Raw genomic sequence first — 22846 nt, forward strand, 5'->3', positions numbered from 1 at the left:
TAAATTAATTATGATGATGATGATGTTGAATGAAATAAATTATTAAAATGATGTTTTAAAACTAAACGAATAAATGAGTGAGATTCGAACCCGCTCGAGAAAATGGCTCGTGTTGAATGTGCCATTAAGAATGAATGGGGGATTTTAAGGAACAAATTTGTTAATTACGCAAAAACGGTAAATGTTATGAACAAAAAAAAAAAAAAAAATACGAAATCAAAATTTTCTCCATCCTGTGAACAAACCCCATGCTGTGTGGCAGAAGCGCGAAAAGGAACCTAAATAGGGAAATTTCAAATTTTAACATAAAAGTCTGCTTGAAGAACTTTGCAAAACCTCGATTGTAAACCGACTTAACTAGTTTACACTCAGTTTAAATAAAAAACAAACAAACTGAAAGGTGGTATAGCTCCAAAGGAATCTTCCACAACCTTTAAATCACGTGTCTTTTCTTTCAAAAACATTTCATGCCTCATGTCCACGTTTATGGCACGTGTGAGTCGCTCTATTTGTTCCTGTTTTAGAGTAAATTAACACGCCAGCTGCGCGTGACTGTATCTCTCCATGTTGTCTTTTCATGATAAAAATATGCCTTGGCAAACCTCCGCCTCACGTCCAGAAAAAGCCATCGCCTTTATCCCAGGAGTGACACCTCTTCGTATTTACAATCCTTGTTCCTGGCACGAGAAGGGAAAGAAAGTCGAGGGCAGTGGGAGTAAATAACGGGATGGGGAGGGGAAGGGGGGGGGACACAGACAGACCACCGCTGCAGATGTTTTCCACATGTAGGAGGAAAACAAGCTTGCAGCAAGATGAGGGACGCGAGAGGGCTGCACCTGTTGTGGGCCGATCGCTGGCCAGGGGTGAGCTCACTCCCTTGAACGCGTAAGGCTGCTTTTGCTATTAAGCGGCTCAAGAAAAAGGCAAGGTTCACTTTGAGCACATTTTGCGTTCACGTTAGCCCGGATTTACGTTCGCATAGCTCCGGATTTAAAAACTCTGAACTGCATTGTTTTATTGCCGCCGGGCGTCACCCGGGGTCAACACTTTGATTATGTAATCTGTCAAGTGGTTTACGATAAGCGTTACCGAAGGAAAGGACAATTATGCAAGTCGCACAACCCGCAGTCTCTATTTTGTCACATCGGCCCATGTTCTTAGTGCCCTCAGTCTCCTCTTGGATAGAATTTGTTGGAAAGTAAATAGTGTGGGTCCGCTAATACAAATTTAGATCAGCGCTGCTTATATGTCCCAAAGTTTCAAATTAAATCCAGAGTCTGCAGCTTTGGAAAAAATCATTTCATGGGTGGATTTAAAATGACTTTTGTGAAAGCCAACATGAGGCCATTTGTGTTTTGATGTTTTGGAGTTTCTTGAAAAATATTTAAGTCAACATGACACACCTGCCCGATTTCCATCGATCACTCAAGACTCTCTTTATTTCTCGCTACACTTCGGAAAAGTGGTAGGTAAATATCATTTCTGACAGGGTGACAGGAACACGGCCCGGTCCAGCCTAGGAATGGAGTTCTCGGGCTAATCATGCATGATTGCAGCCCTCGCGTGCCAAAATACACTCAGCGTGAGAGAGGCTGTTTTCAACTGCTTGTTGCCGCAACACCGCCGGATGACAGCTCGCTATTCTCCCGAGGGCTCCCGCTCATAAATGAATCTGGAGCGGACCGCTTTGGAGTAGGTACGAGGGCCAAGCCGGGCACTGGCCCGTGGGACCCGGCAGCGGTTGGCATCGCGGCGAGTTGCGGACACAACGGTATCTCTTGTTGTTTTGTGGCACTGGAAAGTCAAAAGCCCGCCAATATCCAGCGCCTGACAACTCTCGCTCACCTGTGCCGTGACTGTGGAACCAAGTGACCCAGATCTGGATGGAAACCATTGCAAATATTTCCCTATGCAGTCTGTGGAAGAAGCATTTGTGCGGGCCTCTCTGCGGGGAACTGCGCAAACTGTAAACGCTTCTTACTCAGTTTGTGTCATCTGTTCCGAAGAAGTGGTAAACAGTCGGTTTGCCATCGAGCCGCCCTGCTCGTAGCCCGGCCGTGATCCGAGGTGAGGAGTTCGAGTGCTTAAGAAATATATTCACTTGCTGAATTGTTTCTTATATAACGAGGAAAGAAGCACTAATTAGAAGCAGAGATGAGAAGTAAATCTGTATCTCATTTCCTTGTCTGTGCAGCGCTCCTGGCAAGGACCAACCTCTTTTGCCCAAACTACTGCTCAGTTTAGAAGCACAAGCCATGCTGCAAATATTTGGCTTGGCCCTGGATGTTGAATTATATTGGCACGGAGAGCATAGATAAAAAAGAAAAAAACTCAGCAACTAGGGAACAATTATGAAAAAAAAGTGAAAAGCAGTCAAATGAAAGTGCTACTAGCGTTGCCTGTGCTTTTTTTTTACTGTCCTTTTCTATTTTGACTTGTCAAAAGAAGAGACAACAGAGACGACTAGGAATCAAGTACCATTCAGATCGCACAAGGCGTTATAGATTGACACTCTTCTATTGTACTCACGGAAACAAAAAAAAAGGTCCTCATCAAAAGGGCCATTGACTCTCGTTCGCCATTTAAACGCCACCTGCAGGACACGGCAAACACAAACACGTCATTTCTCTCATTGCCACAGGCGCCGAGGCAGCTCGCCAGCTACCTAGCTAAGCATCATGCAAAACTTTTTAGCCAGCTTTGTTTGTTCACAGCTGAGGCTCCAAAGAAAGGCAGCAGCGGTGCACTAACGGGCCAGCTTTGACAATTTTCGCACAAAGGCAGCACTGTTGGCTAACAGTGAGCGGCCTGTTTCTGGGAGGTTTGCACTGTTCCTGGGGCCCATTTCATGGAACAGTTAGCAAGGCCAAAGGCAACCCGTGGACTGGAGTGATAGTTAAGGCCTTCGACGCAAAACCTGGGTCTGGGCTTCCAGCTCTCCCACCCCTCACCCCTCGGTTCAGATGCTTTCACAAAGCCAAGTGGGAACGCCGGGTTCTGCAGGTGTCCTCTCATCACACGGGCTGGCTCATGAAGCGAGCTGGCATGTTTTCCCTCACCGCAGGTGTCGGAAAATCTGGACGGAAATGAATTGGCCTAGGCGGGATTTGGAGTATTGGTAAACATCATTTTCATATCGTGAGTTTGGAAATGCACCAGTGCAAATAGTGTTGAGATTTTATGGTGATGCTGGACAAGGCGTTTGAGGACGTGTTCACACTTTGGTTTGGCTTTTCATCCTGGTTCAGTCTTAATGCAAAACTAGAACGCGTGTAAGAAAGAGACGGCACAGATTAATGTCTTGCCTTCTCTCCTTCCCTGACCAAAGCTTAGAGCGCCCACTTCCTCCTTGATGTCAACCCTTCGCCGTGCCTGTCCTGTAGTTTTCAGTTTGGTTTGGACAGAAGAGGCGGCCCGGCCTACAGGGGCTGGGAGGACAGGGCCCAGGCTTTCCCACATCACTCAAAGCTCTCTGATAGGCGGTCGCACGGGCGGGTAATGACAGGGGCAGACGTTTAGTATTAAAGTCTCCTCTGGTGCTGTCTGACATCAGACTCTTAAATATGGGGGACGAGAGAGTGGCATGGCCTTTTGGGGAGGAGAGCTAGACCTTGGTATATTCCTGTGAATACAAACGATACAAGGGAATTTGTGATCGGTCCGTTAGCATCCACCACAAATCAAGTTGAATTGTGCCACAATTTATTGAGCGAGGCTAAGTTTGTAGTCGAGCGATGCGATGATTCTTCCTAGTCGACGGTTGTTACTAAAGTTAGTTCGTATGCGATACCAGACATATGTCCCTATACGTCGTATAATTTTTGAGTTCATGACAGATGAACTTGAAAAGCCGTCCAAACAGATTGAGACTGATAAATGTCAAGTGTCACGGTTTAAAAGGCCTCATTGTCTTTGCCGGTTTGCAACTCGACCGAATAACCGAGCGGCTCGGAAACATTAAAGCCGGCCGGTCGCTGCACCTGCGTCCTCAGATCATGGCACCATTGTGGCATTTAAAGAAAAGACCCCAGTCAAACACGTCCCCTGACCTTCTGCAGCTAACATAAACTAATTAGGCTGGCTCTGAAAGGAATGGCCCCGCCGTTGGATTAATCAGCCTACGCAGGTCCGAACTGTGCGATCCCGCTCCAGCCGGCTCGGCCCGCTCGACCCTCATTATCTCACGTTTTCAAAGGAGCGCCGTGGCAAGGATCAGAGGGGGCTGCGGGGATGGAGGAATCAGAGGAGGTGGCGGCGGTGCAGGAAGGGGCTTCCCCAGTTCAGACCCGGAAAGGAAATGTCAAGCGTGAAGCTTTGTGAGTGGTCAGTACCGCTCAGTCCAGCGGGTAGCACAGAGGGGGTCTTTGTCCGCCATCACTTAGCACCAATTACAGCCCGTCAAAATAGTTTTTCTGCTGCGGGGCGACGTGTTAATGGGCCCGGCGTTGGGTGTGAGGAGCGGCCTTGTCCACACACACCAACTAGGGGTCAAGGGTTAATAGATCCCCTCTGATGTGGCGGATGAGATTTTTGCAACCTTTAGCTGGCTAGAGAATGCCAGAACAAAGCCCGGAGAATGTGATACAATTAGGCGGACGGCTAGCCATCCTGAACATAGCGGGCTGAGGATAGCCGCGCAAGCTAGGACCAGATGGGCGGCTGGAGCGCAGCCAATGCGGCACCAATGAAGGTCAATCACCATCCCGCATCCATTGAAAGAACCCAGGTGAGGAGCCAAAAACCATCGCAACCGGAGGGCGTACTTTGGAGTGGGAAACAATTAACACTCCTGGGAAACAAACTTTGGAGCTCAATCCCGAGGACAAATCAACTTGCCTTGTTCTCAGGAGATTAGAAAACTTTCTGTCCTTTTCCCCCATCCTCCAACCACACAACTGTTCCATTGCCTGTCCTCAGTCAGACTTGGAAGTTGACTTTGGTCTCGTATGGGAAAATGAACCTGGCGTGGCTGATGTCTGACCTGCTCGATGTTTCCCGAGTTTAAGTAATCAGTGATTATCTGATGTAAGGCTGGAAAAAGTCAGCGTTCATGAAATTGCATTGTGCTACGTGCGCTTTGGTCTGGAGGACAAAGCCAGGCCGCTTGAAACCATAAGTGTGGGAATGGAACCGTTGCCAAACAACCTGTGTCAGGGGACTCGGGAGATTTTTAGGAAAATACTCCACACCGCACGGAGAAAATCCAACCACATGCAAGCCTGTGGGAACTAGCGGGTGACATCAATCCACATATGAGTCGTCTGAAAATACTTTCTGGATTTACTGGTGTACGAATCGCTTCCCCACCCAAACCTTGAGGAAATGGTCATGGTGATCCGGCCACCGTCAGTTTCATTAACGTAATGTCAACGTGAAGTCAGTGATTGAAGTCGGGGGGCTCCGGATTGGATTTGTTTAATCAGCATCAAGTTTAAACATCTTATGTAAACACGGGAGTGCGCGCCGATGCCAGGAACACCGCTACTGGAAAACGTAAATGTCGGCGGTGGAGTCTGGCAGAGAATCACAAGAGCGGAGGCGGGAGCCAGAGGCCTGCGTAGAGATCAGCTAACCTCAATTGTTAGTGGAAGGTCAAAGACCGCCGCTTCCATCTGCAAATTAAGTGTCTTAAAATGGCACGTTTGGATCACGGCTCATTGAAGACCACGAGGGGGATGTATTTCATTCCTTTTTTCGTTATATCATTGACAGATTTTCAGAGGCACTCTGCTTCGGAATATATTACCGCTAGGTTTTGTCGCGTGTTTTATAGACTTGCTAGCTCTGTAAACAGACAAGGCGAGTTCCTAATCTATATACCAAGTTCTTGCTTTGGCGACTGATGTGGAAAGAAAATTGAACAAACCCAAACACCATTAAGACGCCATGTGTTGCTTTTCAACAGCCCATCTTGTTGGACTCTCATTTCCTTAATGGCTTTGCAGCTGCATTTCACCCTCGCGTTAGGCCGCAAATCTTTGGCAGGCGACACGTTCCCTTTGCCTTGTTTTCCCTCTGAGATAAGTGAGAATACGACTTTGGCCATGACGGGATGATTTCTATGATTTGTAGCTAAAGTCCAACTCATTAGCGAGTGTGTTTTGGTGAAAGTGGGGGTTTCTCGCAATCGGGAAGTGAAGGTCATTGGAGGTTAATTCCAATCGGAGTGCTTCAGTGAAACAGCGTGACAGCGTGTCTCCTCCGCTTATGGATTGGATGAGTTCCAATGACAGGTTCTTTCGATTATTTACGACAGTCATTGTTTGGTTGATCTTTTTATGTTCTCTGGATTGTCGAGATCTGGTTGTATTTTGTCTTCCGGATACTTTATTCAGATGTTTGGACTGATTCACGTGTTGTGTTTTTTGCGTGCTGGAGATTTATGACTTGTCTGGTGGGTGGAGGGCTTTGCTGCACTGACCTTGTTCTTGTCATCGTTTTATTCCGATCAGCCCAGCGCTGTGTCTTTGACTTCAAAGTAAAAAAAAAAAAACAGCAGTGATGACGGAGACAAAAGACCGTCGAAGACACAACAGCAATGGAAGTGTGTGAGAGAGAATGCGAGTAAGGCGGAAATGCTGGACCAAAAGGAAGAAGAGAAAATAAAGCAAAACAAAGCCAGGCGAGAAGGAGTGTGATGTGGGCCATTCATAAGCAGACTCCTCTAAAGGGATCCAGGGCCAGCACACCTGCTACTATTCACTTCAGAGGAAATAGACACTCTGTGGAAGAGAGGCTTTTGGCCTCGGGACAAAACCACTGCAGCGCCAAATTAGAAACAGGAAGGACTGTGGCTAAGGCTCAGATTAAAAATGCACTCTCCACATGGACTCAATATACTGCAGCCCTGATCCCGCTCTGGAAACCCAAAACCCAACAGCGCTATTTTATGCTCCAGTCAACAGAACGCATCATGTTTGCACAGCGACAGCAACACAGATTCTTTCCACTGTTGACTCCTGTTTGTTGCTAAACTGAAAACCTCACAAATTCCAAAATTCAAGGACACTTCATGACTTTATCGTAACAATGGTGGCGCATGCCTGAGTTTCTGCCAAGGCTACTGTATCCTCAACGTTGGACCAAAAGAACATGCTCAAGTCTCAAGCCAAGGAATGACACATTATATTTCAGTCAGGATCTGGAGAAAAGGTTCAGAAATGTCTGATTGACAGAACTAACAATTGTCCAGTTATTGGAAATCTGCATTTGTTCAAATAAACTCTACAGGTGAGAAAATAAATGAGAAGGGTTAATAGGTTTCTTGTCTACTGACAGTTGCCTAAACGTATTAACTGGCCATTGACGTAAAGACTCCCCCCCCCCCCACCCAAAAAAAAACAACCTAGAACTTAGGAAAGTGGAAAAAAATATGTAGTACTGGTGCTTAAATAATATTTCCATTTAGTCAGGGCCTGTCCAAGTAGTGGATTGCGCACTCCTCAATCTATCATTTGACTGTGGTCACTGATGGTAGAAAGGCCCACTGTAATTATTCCTCCATACATCGAGGGCATCGAGAGTTTGTTCCTCCCCCACGCCGGAAAGCAGAACTACCCGTCCCCCTCTTAAGGTCACCTTTTCATTATGCAGAACTCAGAAATCAGAAATGCATCTATTTGAAGTGAAAGCATTGGGCTCGCCAAAGAGGTCATCACAAAGAACCACATTCACTGTGTGGGCCCTTTGACTGATGTATGAGCTGGAGCCTGCTGATGGATGTTCACACTTTATGCCATGACTGAAGGAGAGGAAAAACCTGCCATGACGTCAACCACAAGTCGGACTGCAGGTGCAGGGCGGGGAACAGGAAGTGAGTAACAGGAAGCCCGGTGAGGCAGACCTTACCACGCTGCTGTCAGGCTGTCGGTCAGCAGGTTGAAGGAGTGACAAATACACCTTGCAGCTGAGTTAGCTTTGGGACTTCCAAGGGAGAGCCGCCGCTCATTAGCATGTCCTGGTGGAACAGAGAGAATATTATTGTAGCCTGTGTTAGTCATTCGGGGTCAGGAATCTCAGAGTCCATAATAGTTTACCAATTATACTTGATATCATCGATTGATGCCTGCGACGGTTGTCGCAAAAAACATATTAGGCTAATGCGAAAAGTGTCGGAGTTCTGTCATACCGCCCGAGCAAAGCGAGTCTGTCACCCCATCGGCACTCTGCATCTGGAAGCGGCCTTCTGGTAATCTGCACTAAGTACAAAAAGTTCGGCACCAGCTTGTTCTCATAGACCACCAAGCGAGCCCCCACCTCCTTGGAAAAAAAACCCCCTCACAGGTCTCCTTTCATACCTCGGGATCAACGGGTGCTCTGCGAAGCCGGTTCCTGGCCTTGAGCCCCAAAAGGTGCTGCATCGGCATTGTGCTAACTCATGACAATATTATCATTGGTCTTAGGCGATAATCACACGTCAGCAACGGCTAAATACTTTTCTTCCTTGAAAGCTGCCACAGGTTTGACTATTGACCTCAAACGTGGCAAAACGCGTCACAAAACGGAAGAGTGAATGTGAGCATCCATGATGGCTAGATTTACTGTCAAAGATGGACATTTATTTAACAGGCGTGCTGTGGGATGTCATGTTGCTTGCTGCCTTTGATTGATCTCTTCACTTCCTGCTACAAAGATCCAGGCCGCTCCCGTAACCACACTACCCCTTTCAAGCTCCGGGTGTGGGAGACGCCCTTCGGCAAGCGTCCTAGTCATCAGTCGCTTTTCGCCTCGCCCCCCCACCAAAAAAAACAAAAAAAACAACTGTAACCATCAACAGGAATAAACACGGCACTGACCTTAGATCAGTGTCTAGAGGCAAATCCATTCACCAGCCTGTTTTAGAAGTTCATATGTGGTCCATATGGAAGTCCTTCCTGTATCCTCTGTAGAAATGTGTTGGTGAACAAAGAGCTGGAAACACATCCTGAACTTATTTGATCACAGAGCGACAGTAAAATTAGAGTCAAGAAGATGATGAAAAAGAATTTTCCTTTCTTTGATAGTACCTCGAAAAGGAGTATGCTTTTTAAACCGTACAAAATATTGGGTATGCCATTTTGTGCATCGAGTGTTCCCCCCAAAAAAAAAGTTTGGCATAAGGCTTTGTCCATCAAAGGTTTTGCTCGACGTTTCCCCCGAGGAACTAGTTGTGATTAAACAGTCGTTAAAATGTGGACCCGGCGACGCTTTTTAAGATCCCAAACGTCGGACTTTATAATGGACTCCACCAAAGCCAGAGGTAATGACCTCAGCATGTCACTGCCAGGCCAACTTCGCAGCGATTGCACGGACGATTAACTCTTACAGCAATGGCGCTGGCTGAACATATGTAAGAATCGTCGCCGTGTTGTCGATTCCTGCCTGCGTTTTTTGTAATGTAAATGTAGCGATAAAAAGTCCAAACAAGTTAATTTGTGGCACATGTACAACAACCGACTCCTGAGTCCCGCTTGAATGCCAAAGTGTGTATGCGTATAAAAGCACTCTCAACCATGCAATAATTTCCTTATTCGCCCGCTAAAACTGATCCTGCGGACGCGTGTCCGTTTGATGTGTTCAGAGCTGCAGCGCAGATGCCACAATTTTAGCTATGTCGGACGTCATCTCGCCGGCTGTTCTCGGAATACAGAAAAAACACCAGCAGCACCACCTCTAAAATTAGCGTTCGCAGCACACGAAGGGGGAAAAAAAGGCTTTCCAAGTTAGAGAAATCCCTCAAGAGGCTATCGTCTCGCCTCGCGTTGATACGTTTTTTTTTTCTTTTTTTTCCGTGAGCCAATCGGAGATTGTCTACGGTGACATTGAGGCCGCTCTCATCAAAGATAAAAGCAGCAAGTAAATATATTCCGCTTCGGAGCCTTGCCAGGAATCTGGAAATCCTATTTTATATCCCTGCCTTTGGACAGTTTGTGTCACAACCATGCCCACCGCACCTGCTCTTTTGTGTCTGCACCCTGCCATTTTCCATCCGACCACTAAATGCCCCAGACTTTTTCCTTAAGCTTCCCAGGCCGCTTACTCCAGTTCCGCACCGAGGTCTGTTTGTTGATGTGTCTAGGAGAGCCGCTGCATTAATGCCAACTCCCGTAGGGCAAACGTCAGTCAGTACCGCAGACGAAAATCTAACTAGAACGACATTCGGATAAGCGCAAACCTCGGCCAAAACCAAACGATAACCCAACTCCAGACCTATGGATCCTCCAACCTGCCTCCTGCCATTTTAATCATCAGATGCGCTGGGTTGTTGTGCATAAAATAAGCTCTGAACACCTTTAACGAATGTGCCAGATGTTGAATGAGAAACGAGCGGTCGTGGAGTGGCGGGAATCTTGGAGCCTAAGTCTGTGCAGCAGGTGAAGGGATGGCTTCCAAAATCACATTGTTGTGCTTTCAAGTGATTGAAAACACATATTATTGTTATTTCCGTTCTTCCAAAAAAGAAATGCTATTTGAGTAATGTGAGTGAGCTTTGCTTGTCCCCGGTGGATCGCCACACTTGGAAACCAGCGGTCCGCGATCTGGCCTGGAAGTCAACCCGGTAATGGCGGAGATAATAGGTCCTTATGACTTTGACCCTTGACACCTGTTCTTAGCGAGAAGTTTAGGAGCGGTCCCAGAGGAGCTGTCCGAGACTAGCTTGAAGGAGGAACGGTCACAGGAACTGCAAGCCTTATTTGGCCGTACGGGGGAGGCTTAGGAATAGACTCTTGTACAGTATGCCGCGGTATTTCTACCCTCAACCAATGAAAGGTTTATAGGCTTTAACTATAAAGACAAACCACGAAATCTCACACTTGTTCTAAACACAAAGATACTCCCCCGCCCCCCTTTGGTCCGGCTTCCGACGTTACCCTCAGACCCCCCCTCCTCCCTTGCAGGACCGTCCAATGTTGTTTCTATCAAATGTTCATTAAATGCACCCATAAAGTGACTTCCTCCTCGAGACCGTTAAAAGTAGCTACTAGCTCAAGTATGTGCGGCCCATGTGCAGGCTTGTGGTGTATGGTGGGGTCCACGGAACAGCAATGGACACCAGATGGGGGTGTGATGTAGATGCATGGATAAAATATTCAACGATGACTTCTCTTCAACATCGGCGTAACGTTACACACACACACACACACACACACACACACACACACACACACACACACACACACACACACTCACGCCGGCCGTCTTTTGTTGAACACACGTTTGTTTTTTTGCACCCACCAGGAAGCCCTTGAATAGATGATTGAAAAAACAACTGCCGCACTGGTTTTCCATGCGAGCGTTTCATGTGTCCGAGATTGAAAACCAACATTCCACGGTCCCAATGTGCGTGCACTTGAAAAAAAAAAAAAAAAAATCTATTTAGAGCATTTCGAAGCGGCCTTGTGATCCCTCCAAAACTCTTTTCCCTAATGCAAACACAGCAGAAAACGCAATCCGTCAAAACTGTGCAAATCTCTCCCCGGCCTTGTTTTCTCTTACACACCTCTTATTATCTGATCCAACCATTGTAGCCCCCCATTCAGCCCCCTCCCCTCCGTCTTATATATGTATTCTAACCTTCGGTTCAGGCTAGAAATGACAGTGCCTCCATCATAAAAACATTGCAAGCAGGAAGATATTGACACAGGTGTTCCTGTTTCAGACTGTCTCGCTGAAACACATGATATGTTTAGTTTCTGCCAGCCAGCCCATTCCCACTGTCTTAGTGAATAACACTCTCAAGCTGTTTTCACCGTTGGCTTTTGTTTGCCATTGTGACACATTCCTAATTTCTACCTTCTTTTAATCCTCCAGTATTGAGACACAACAATGACTCAGTAGTGTGAGGGTGGAATTAATCTGTCTGAGCACGAGTTGTACGTGAACAGGTATAGATGTGTTTGTCTTAATTAATTTAAATGCTAGTCGGGTTCTTTTTTACCCCCCCGAGGGGTTGTTGGCGTGATCTCCGTCTGACACTTTTTCGCGTGATGCAAGAGTATGAAACCTCCCGGTGAATCAACTGTAGGTTTACCTTCTTTAATTAAGGCCGTGTTCAGACTTGTATTTTGGTTTTCTGATGCTAGCCAACCCAGAAAATTGTACCCGCTGGGTTTAGAATCAAACAATCAGTCCTACGTGACTTCACAATCTTCAGTACCGGTTTACCTTGCTTTCAGCTAGGCATTGATTTCAAAGGAAGTTGCCCGTATGCAATTTGATTGGACACGGTTCTGATTAAGGCCATGTTCCCACTAATTTGACTCTCTAGTCCGGGCCAAAATCGATGATACACTTCTGGTCCTTGTTTACTTGACACTTAATTAAGGCCATTGTCACACCCGTAATTTCATTATCGGGTCTAGCCAAAGGAATGATACTGGTAGTGATAGTCGGTTTATTTTCCACCAGGTATGTTGTCCTTAGTTTACTTGGCATACCCACATAGTGAAAATTTGTTGCAGTTCATCTAAACAAAAATCTTCGCACGTAACCCAATGTAACCGAGTTCGTATGAACCCAACTCAAAGCTGTCAAGCGTGAACACACTTTTCATCCGCTAATTTGACAAGGAAAAACACCAGGAACTAGTTTTCGTAGGAGTCTTGGGGGTCTTTGCCGTCACTCTTGGAAAACAAGCTTCGATGTTTTTCTAATCCTCCCGTGGGAGTCTATTGCGCTTGTGTAACTTGTCTCCGCCATCGTATGACTGCACCTCATCTCAGCGGCGGCACTCTGACCTCGGCCGACTACACTATTGTTGTTGCGCTCCAGTTACACTTACCATAAAGAGCTCACTGCTTGCTTTGCAATCTTTGTAAGAAAACACGCTTCTGGTTGTATATTTCTGTCTCTTGCCGTACGTATGGCGCTGATGTCGGGAGAACTAGAGGCACAGCATGTTTTCTCACGATAAATACACATTTATTTACAAATAAAGTGGTTATAATAGAAATAAATACAAAATAAAAATCTGAGCATTATACTTCATGTGGTATTGCACCCATTCGGAAATGTACATCAGAAATACATTTTCAAAACCAGTAAAAGGAATATATTCCTCTGATTAAAATATTTATTTCCCAACTTTACGTAGACATAAATATATTCATATATTGGTTTTTTTTCTCATTCTTCTTCCAGGATAGCTCTGTTTGTGTCTGTTCATATAAATAACGTCTTCATTGGGAAACCGGGTGTCCATAATAACCTTTGTGTCTTTTTCGTACTTTTTCGACGCGTCCCACTTCACCGGCAGCCGCATCCCTCGACCACCATGTCTTGGTAGTTTTTAAGGATGACTTTCTCGTATTCGTCCAGATAAAGCAAGGATATGGGGCTCAGGTCGGTGGGCACGCAGCACGCCTTGGGAATGTTTGAGTTCACAGAGTTGACGAGCGTCTGCACAATGGCGTGATTGGTGGAATTGAGGTGGTCTGCCAGGGGGAAGGGGCACTCCCCTTGGCAGTAAAAGGCGTGGTAGCCAGGTGGCGCCACTATCCACTCGTTCCAGCCCACGTCACTGAAGTCCACGTAAAGCGCGTGCCTCTTGCAGCTGGCTTTGTGCTGGTGCTTCCGCCGCTGTTTGCGGAGCGTGGCCTGGCGCTTTTCCCGCGTGTGCAGCACTGATTCCCCGCGCCCGTCGTGGCCGTACGTCACCAGCAAGGGCCTGGCTTGAAGCCACGAGTCCTGGTCTTGGTGCAGGGACCTGCTCACACGCACGTGCCTAGCGCGTGTCTGGGTGTGCTCGCCGCTTGCCTCTGGGTGGTGCACCTCCACCATGAAGCCATGATTGTGACCTTTCCCGGAGGTCCACTGAGACACAGCGGGACTAACATCAAAGCTCTCCCACCGGCTGTAAGAGTCCTTCACCAGCCGGGTGTCTAGCAAGCGAACTAGAGGCTCCCCACCGCCAGATTTGGGTGCCCCGAATATCTCGTAAATGTTGATGCGATGGAAGCCAGCGGCCGCCAAGCTGACATTTGCGGAGCTGTTGTTGGGGGTGGCGGCAGCGGCTCCCCTAACTTGGTCTCTGTAGATGCGAAGCTCCGCCGAGGTGATGCGTTCTTCCTCGGGGACGGAAGTGAGGTTAAAGTAGAACTGCTGGGTGGTTTTGCCTTTCAGGCTGGCCAGGGCCTCCATAGACTCTAGAAAAGACAGCACAGACAAGATACGATAAGTTGTTGTGTTACGTCACTCGGGGAAGGCCATCATAACACTATCAGAAGCATTGACCTACATTTACAACCACAAAATGCGTGGATGTTAGTGTGATTCTGAGCTCCCCAGGGCCTTCAGAATAGGGAGCGCTGGCCAATGCAAGGTAAACTACATTAGCAATGAGAGCTGTTTCAGATTTTCAGATCCAAATATTGATTGTAAACTGCTGCAGATGTTATAAGTGGCACAGTTGCGTATTCTTGTAAGTAGTATAAGCCGCTTAAGTACCCACTGAAAGCTTAGGTGCCAGTTGTCCAGTCTGCCACTGAACTAACCCTAACGCCTAACACCTAACCTTAACCCAAACTATTGCAACCCTATAACAAAACATATTAAATCCACCAGTTAATGCTCTGAAATACTGTTTCTGCAGCAATCCATAAATCCTTAGACAATAAAACAGGATTCGTTTATCAAGGGACCAGAACGGTTTTCGAGAGTCTTGCAGCGGTTGGTCCTTGAAAGTGCATTTAGACCAGGCACACTATTATGACTGCCCCGGGGGCATGTTTAAGAAAGCACAGTATATAGACTCATTGGTATTTCCCTCCTCGCTGCTTAAGTGACACAAATTACAGTGCGGCGCGCAATTTTCTGTGCTGCAAATCCACTTTGAACTCTTACTTGCGAGCACGACGAGTTGCCATGCGCGCACGTCGTTGCAAACTTTGAACTGTGCACGGCATTGTTCAAAGGAGCCGTTTAGGAAATTCCACCATCTCATCCTAAAGCTCTCACCAGAGGCACAAAGACCTCAATTAGGCGTATCGCTTCGTATTTGATGTGGGAAAGCCCCCTCTGCCCCCACTCTACCTTGTCTTTCCTTCTTCCTACTCGCTCTTTTCTTCCACCGACTACCAAATCCTCCTGTTCTTCGTGTTCCAAATCCTCTTTGCTCCGTCTCGCTTTCTGTCACGCTGTCTTTAGCTCCCTCCCAGTCTTCCTCCTCCTCCTCAGCAAACAAGTCCGTACTTGTTCAAAACGTGTGACCCGTAGATTGCGTTTATCAACATTCGTAATTTCTTTTTGCGCTTCGTGCAAAAACAAAACGGGTAGGGTCGTTTTGACTTCGCACAGCCGCTTTTTATTTCTTGCACTTGATTGGGGCGAAACCAAGTATCTGAGCAAAGTGATTATCATAAGCAGATGTGTCAAACTGATTTGTTTTTAATTCATCTCTCGAGATCGGAAGAGCCGTTGCACGGGATAAAATGTTGCTGGGGAGTATAAACAAAGAAAACCACATTCCCAAATGTCTCTGTCTATGCCACAAATTAAATTTTAGGAGGCGCTGTCTGTCATGAGTCCTTAGACACTTTGCTCTTAAGTGGTCTTGAATAGTCATCTCCATGCTGGGGCTCCTGGTCCTCATCTGATCTGGCCTACATTGGAAATTTCTTACGGCACCCCCTGTCACCCGCACTCTGCAGAGGTTCCTGGTCCTCAACTGGTCTACTCCATACTCAAACCAGAATCATCAGCAATTTTGACTCTCTAACAGCACCCCTGGGTGTCATACCACCATCAGAGCTTCCCTGCTCTTCAACCCGGCCCCTTTCAAGCAGCCCTTGGTTCCAATCCCCGTGCAGAAGTTCTTGATCCTCAACAGGCCTACCCTCTAATCAGAATTGCCAAGACTTCGGATACCTCCTCTAATGGTACCTTATGGTTCCAGTTCCCCGCAGGGGTTCCTGGTCCTCATCTGGTCTGGCTTGCACTCAAACCAGAATACTGGACTGCACTCTGGCCCGTCTTGTTTGCAGTGTGTCCGAGTCATCACTGGGTGTCATCGCACCCCAGCAAACGCAAACTTCCCCCCTGACTCACCCCGATGGAAACTTTCTTACTATAAACACACTCAAATGCTGTGTATGAGGTCTCTGTGTGTAGACCCCTATGTGACTTTTATGGGCCGGCAAGTACGACTTTTAGAAATGAACTAGTAGGTCCAATTATTTTCTAAAAGTCACCCGGCGAGTTGAAAAGAAATCTTAACACTTAAACCGGTAAAATGAACCGAAAACAAGAATCCAACTCATCAGGTAGTTCCAGACATTTTTAACAACGCAGTAGCGTTTTTGAGTAATGCTGCCACGCTGAGGGGGTTATTTGGACAGGATAACAATTTGGAATTGCGTCTGACAGAATGACGTGTTTGCCTTAATGCCATGTTGTGTGTTGCTGAAGTAACCGGGGCCGAGCGATCACCTGTACAAAGGCAAACGCCGCCCTTTATCCCGCTCCCGCGGTGCGTGTCTGGAAAAACTGTTTTCAGAGGCGGACTGCAAACACCATCAATTATTAAGTAACAAATTCACCCCCCGGCATTCCACGGCCACTTGGATATGTTTTGAAGCCTTTTCGACAGCTGTGGCCAGAAGATGTGGCCAAAGTTTGCTCAAAGACCTTGCGTCATCGCAAGGATCCCCAAAAGTCGCGTTAGCAGTGCATCTAAATTAAGACGCACGGTGACTTGTGAATGACTAAAAAGGGCCATAAAACAACCGAGTGCTCTGAAGTCAGCGTGCTGACACCCTGAGTCATCTTTAAGTACATGTTTGGGCTGTCTGAGGGACCCCAGGAACTGGAGGCTGACAGGTAGAGGTATGTCGCTAATACGCACCTTCGTGGTGAAAGCTTCTAATCGTGTTGGCTTCGCTGGCTGCCCTTTCGGCGTGCCTTCCCATACTCCTGGGCCGGCGGACGCTGTGGTCTCCGTTGGCCGAGTGCATGCGGTACAGGTCCACCATGTACTGCGGCACCACGGCGTTCTTGCCTGGGGTGGGCCTGCGTTTCAGGCCGAACATACTAAGGAGCCGTGACTCGAACTCGTGCAGGGCGCCAGCCGACTGCTGCGGGCTGTGTCTGCCCGACTCGCTGTACCGTCTTCGGCCCACCTCGGGGATGAGTCCCGTTGCGCCTTCCATCAACACCTGAGCTAGAAGCAGTACCATGAGAGAGCCGACCACGGCGACCATGATCAGTCAGTCCCTGCGGAGGAGGAGAAAGTGGGGGTCCTTGTCAATTTGCAGAACAACATGGGAAAAAAAGGGAAGACACCTCTTTGCTTTGAAAGAGTAGGTGGCGGCGGCGGTTGGGAATTAACCCACGGCATGAAGATTGATCTCAAAGATGAAGATGGAGGAAGTCCATGAAGGGCAGGAAGGGCAAATCAAAGAAGTCTCCAATTAGAAATACACCGAAGGAATGCAGGCGAGTGGAGATCAGAAGAGGCATGAAAGAGTCTTCTCGAAGAAGGGGGGTGAAGAGGAAGAAAAAAAAAAAAGAGAAGAAGGGAGGAAAAAAAGTTAGGAAAAGGAGAGGCCCAGTCTGCCTGCCTGCCAGCCGGCCGGGTGCTACAAGCGTCAATTTGTGGAGGCTTTGACTGTATAATCATAAGGGATAGGGTTACTTCAAGAGGCTTGCAGGTGTTAGATCTGACGTGCACCACCGGGGCCAGATGTACAACACATCTTAAAAAAGAAGAAGAAAAAAAACTGCCTCCAAAGGGAAAAATGCTCTTTAACCACGATTTCTTCCATAAGATTTGCTACCTGATTTAAAAAGCATATCATGCATGCAAAGCGTGATAAACACACCTAAGTCTCGTTTTTGGTTTTTCCTTACCTGACGAGGAAGCGCTGTGTCCGGTCGTCGTTCCACCGTTGGGTTCCGATAAAGTCCACATGAAGTCGCGTTAAATCCACGCTGCTTCTCCGCGGAGGACCACAGACAGACAGTCCGACACCCTCACCTGTCCGCTCGGGCACATAATGTCACACTCGTCGGCTTGCTTCGGATGCGTCTTTTTACGCACGCAGACGCACAAACAAAAACCAACAAAAAAAAATGCGTTCTCGTCACGAGGAAGCGTGTGTGCAAAAAAAGGAGTGATCAAAATATAAAGCGTCTCGGTGGAACATCTTTCCAACCACGAAAAAGCGTGTCAATGTTTTAAAAAAGAGAAATCGAATTTGGTGCGCTGTGGAGTGGAGTCGTGTGGGCGCGTCGTGCGCCACTGCAGAAGTGCTGCGTTTGATTGGTGCCTTCCCCTCGGCCGACGACTCTTTTTGTCGTCCGGTGATGTCACCGAGGGGCTGTCAATCACACGGCCGCCCATGAAAGCGCCTCCCGCGGACTTATAACCCTCGGGCGTGCGGGAGGGGTGGTAGTAGCGCTGGTGGTGGGTTCGGGACTCACACCCAAGCCAACTTTTTTTCCCTCCTCCTTTTCTCTCGCGTCAAATAAACACACATGAGAGCTAGTAACCCCCCCCTCCTTTTTTTTTTCTTCATAGGATTTGGAAGCCCTGAAGGATCCTTTTGGTTTCTCACCCAAGGGGGGCTTTTATGATAAGGGAAAAACTACAATAGCACTTAAACCAATGCTAATGTGGATTTGCACCAAATTGTAAATCTTCATAGACACAGACCTTATATATCTAAATTGGACTAACCTTCATGTATTATTTAATAGAAAAGTCAAAACAAATCATTTTTTTGAGGATGGATAAAGTAGATTTAATACTACAACTAAAAGTGTCTAAAGCATTACTCAACATGTCATGGCCAAATATGTCCTGGATTTTGAGTCCAAAACCATTTGACAAGTGTCCACATTGACTGTACTTTTTTCGCTGCGATAAAAATAGTGCTAAAGTCAACACTCCAAACCATACTGCTGCTACTTACACTACGTGCGAGCGTCTCATACATGGAAATAGCATCAATCTGTTTGCTAATTGCGCTTTTTGCGGCCGGAGAGCTTCCTGCCGTCTCCTCTTGAACAAGTGAAGTGTCAATTGCTTGGATTATTGTCCATGCAATGTGTTTCGTAACAGTGTGAGGTTTAATTTAGAAGCGGCTTTATTTATATATTTTGTTATGTGTATGTAGTGATATAATTGTGATATAACTGTTATAATTGATTCGGAATTTGTGGGCTCCATTAGGTCATGGTGGCTGTTTTGGTGATGGCAATAGATTAAAGTCCCCCCCACAGAGATCACAATCTTTATCTCCTACCCAGGACAATATTATTTGATGAGGCCTAATCCCGCATCATCCACTTAGCAATTAGAATACAGATAGGCCTCTACTTGCATACCGTTAGATAGATCCTAATATATAGATATAGATCCAATTAATTTAGAGCAGGGGTGTCAAACTCATTTTTGTCACGGGCCGCATTGTCCTACACAACAAACTGATGAAATCAGACTAATAAATACTGTTTAAATATTTTTTTAACAATCAATGCTGATATAATGTTCTTGCAATTTTTCTATTTTTTTTTAGTACTGACATGAATTTGATTTGTCTTCGCGGACCACATAAAATGATTTGCCGGGCCATATCTGACACCAGGGCCTCGAGTTTGACACCTATGGTTTAGAGGTTACAGAACGTTAGCTGTGTTCATGCCATATTTACTGTTTTTCATTCTACTAATATTTTATTTCCTGTAATTATGACTTCCTGTAATTAGTGCGCCGTTCCTTCTCCTCTTTTGTTGTCGAGATGAAGTCAACCGCAATTGGCGCTTGATCCGTTGCATGACAACTTTGTCCCAGAGTGCGAACAACCAACAGACAAACCAATGCTGCTCTATTTCTTCTCCCTCCAGCATGCATTTGTTTATATATGCGGTCCACAAATATTCCCCGAACAAAAACACAAGGTCAGACCGGAGGGGCTCCCACACGGAGCTCGCTGCGCTATAAAAGTGAAGGGCTTCAGAGTGGTTTACTTTTCTTCCAGCCATGTTTTTTCCCCGATGCTTTCGAGCGAGTTGGGGGGGGTCATCATTCAAGTGAAATGCAGCTCTGTCAAAACAAGCGCGTCTTATAGCTTTTCCCACACTCTCATTCCAATTGGGAGCATTTCCATATGTCATGCTCAATTTTTTGAACCTCTTTGTTGTAAGAAAGCAAATCTGTGTGTTGTTAAAATTTCAGTTTTACTTTCGTGTTAAAATCCAAAGTATTGTTACAAACCCAACATTTTTCTTTGTCTGCCGGTTCTCCCGAACTCCTCGCTAGGTCATTCGTTTGTATCGCAGATAAGCTATCGAACCGCCACAGTGTTGCTCTTTCAATCACCTTGTAATTGGGTCAACGTGAGGACTGAGATGAGATAAATGAAGCATATCTGTTCGGTAAAAATTTTGAATTTTGATCCTTGTAGAAGACATTGCGTGTTCTCCATGTGTGTCCACGTGTACATTTTACAGCGGATGGTACGCCACTCGCTTGTCATCACCTACATTCCACGAGTCGGGGGCGGTTTGTGGGGAGGAGGGCAGTTGAAGCCCTGAGATGACACCGCGAGATCCAACCATTAGCCTTTCACCTGCTGTTAACAGCAACTTGGCCAGACACACAGCCTGCATTCCTCCGTCTTGAGCCAGATGGACTTTTTTACACTCTCAAACATGCCTGCTATGAGATCAAGCTAAACAGATCTCGCTTTGCATTTTGTGACTTCTCTAATTTGATAGTCTTTTTATGGATTGGGGAAAACGATTGAAAGTGTAAGCCGCCACATGTTTGACAGGAGAAGCACGCCTGGCCGGCTATGCCGAGCACGTGCGTGCGGTGCGAATGGGAGGTTGGTGGGTGGAAATGGGACCGATTCCATATAGGTTTGGTCCCGAAATGGAAAAGCCACTAGGGTCAGACACTGCCGGCAAGAAAAAAAAGCCAGAGTCAATATTTATGGATACCGAACATGTGGCACGCTTCTCTAACCCACTAATTTGAGCAAGGAGTCCATCTCCAGATTATACGGCCCCCTCGCAGATCACAGGCGAGCGAAGCTCCAAAAAAGCGTGCGCCAAGGAACGCGCTGACGTGGGTCGCGCGCTACAAACGCGGCGTAATTTAGCGAGCTGTTTATTTGTTTGCGGCTTCTTTTCCATGACACTCTTAATCTCCACGCTTGGCCTGTAATTATAAAGCATGCAGTGCAACCTCCAAAGTCGAACTCAACCAAAAGGAGTAAAAAAAAAAAATAATATCATAAAAATCTGCCTCAGACGTCAAACAGGACATCACGATAGCCTAATTGACAGCATGCTCATAGAGAAGCGGTTCTGGGTTTGAATCCCAGGACTAGCATTGGTCCATACAGCTAATAAAACATTTTCTCATGGTGACAGTTGTGTTAAGATTTCCTTTGGTTGTTTCACTTGATAATGTAAAAACAATTACGCAATAAGAGTGACCTTCTTGATAACATGCCATGAGAACGAGAAGCAGCACCTCCATTTTAGAGAGAGAGAGAGACATAAGTACAGGGATGTGCCCTCTTGAATGCAGCTCCACTCATAAAGAGACCACGCGTCACTCAATTATACGTCTGCGTGATTAGAAGCTTGGGCTTTGCGTAAACAGCCGGCGTAAAAATTTACATTTTACTACTTAGCGGTCCTAGCAGCTGTTTACGGGGCCGACGAAGGGAAGTACTTGGCGAGTAAGCCACGCTACAGCGTCTGTGTAGCATGCGAGTTTGCGACATAGTTTGGTCTTTTTGTTTATAAAAAAAATAAAAAATACATCACTGGATGAGATTAGATTCTCATGGAGCAAATTTTATCAATCCGTCTCAAGCTGGCCCAGAATCTCATATCAAACCTAACAAGGTCAGATTGTCGATACAGTTTGAGGTTAAAGAAGACCAATGACGCTAAACAAGTTGATTATTTTCCGATTCCACGAACATCTTCAGTCAGTCAGTGTCGTAACCTACAAACACTTTGACTATATATTTATTTCAGGGTCCACTCATGCCACTTGCGGTTGGCCGTACTTGGCTCCGCGCAAACCCGGCGGCCTTCACGCGGCCCAAGTTAGCGCCGAACTCCGCAATTCTCTTGTCACATTTTATTAAGCTCCCGCCGTCTTGCTTCATTTGTCGAGCATGCAGGAGGAAGGGAAGTAGCAGTCGTATGGGGGGCGGGAAAAGAAGACTCGTCGACTACAGGGAGGACCTGATTGTGCTCCGGCATCCACAGAATGACATTATAGCAACGCGGTTTGACGATAATAATAATCCTCCGCGCAGCTGTCTAAACATTTAACTGACATCCACTCCCTGGGCACGCCGTATGTATCTTTAACTTTTTCGGGCCGGTCTGATGCAACTATATGTAACCCCGCCCAGCTCGCCTCATCTGCATTTGTAAATTGCCGTCAAGCGGGTCGTTTAAATGTGGGAAGTCCTTGTTCAGTGACAACCTAACCCCCCCCCCCCCCCCACTCGCTATCTAGCGTATTTCCCGGTAAAGTTTGTCTCCGTTCGTGGCACTTTGTGTAAATATTTATCGGACTAAACTAACTCTTGTGTATACAGTAACCCCTCTTCCACACACAATCTCTTCTGGAATGCCATCTAATTGGCAGTTTCCTCTGTTTATCCGTTTTCCGTACAGCAGAGTGAAGTACAATCAGGTAAAGGATTGAAAAGGAAATCAAACGAGATTAATCACGTCTGTAATTCGCACGCTAGATTACCGTGATGTGTCATTTGGTGTTTGTGATAGAAAAAAAAAAATGGACTCCAGATGGTTCTGAGGGTAAAATCTATAGCCAAAGAAGCCAGGCGGTCGAGACTCTGCTCCGTCTCATCGCAACCACGAGGAAATAGCAATT

At 46.6% G+C, this 22846-nt stretch overlaps 2 protein-coding genes across 7 annotated transcripts in view; one reads left to right on the top strand and one right to left on the bottom strand.

The window, feature by feature from the left end:
• The window catches only part of plcb1l (phospholipase C beta 1-like), a 72887-nt gene that overhangs the window by 3683 nt on the left and 46358 nt on the right, over positions 1-22846 (top strand). The window lies entirely within an intron of this gene.
• Positions 12664-18191, bottom strand: bmp2b (bone morphogenetic protein 2b). 2 transcript variants are annotated; one of them, XM_085937901.1, is made up of 3 exons: positions 17824-18191; positions 16820-17187; positions 12664-14123 (listed from the first exon to the last, which is right to left on the bottom strand). In XM_085937901.1, exons 2-3 carry the CDS (start codon positions 17172-17174, stop codon positions 13225-13227), a joined length of 1254 nt encoding a protein of 417 aa, XP_085794027.1. In that variant the 5' UTR covers positions 17175-17187; positions 17824-18191; the 3' UTR covers positions 12664-13224. The 2 variants fall into 2 exon arrangements, with proteins under 2 accessions (XP_085794027.1, XP_085794028.1); XM_085937902.1 differs by lacking the exon at positions 17824-18191 and having other exon boundaries at positions 16820-17189.

The sequence above is a fragment of the Syngnathus leptorhynchus genome, chromosome 18 (genome assembly GCF_054491065.1).
Source record: "Syngnathus leptorhynchus isolate UIUO chromosome 18, UIUO_Slep, whole genome shotgun sequence".
Lineage (NCBI taxonomy): Eukaryota > Metazoa > Chordata > Actinopteri > Syngnathiformes > Syngnathidae > Syngnathus > Syngnathus leptorhynchus.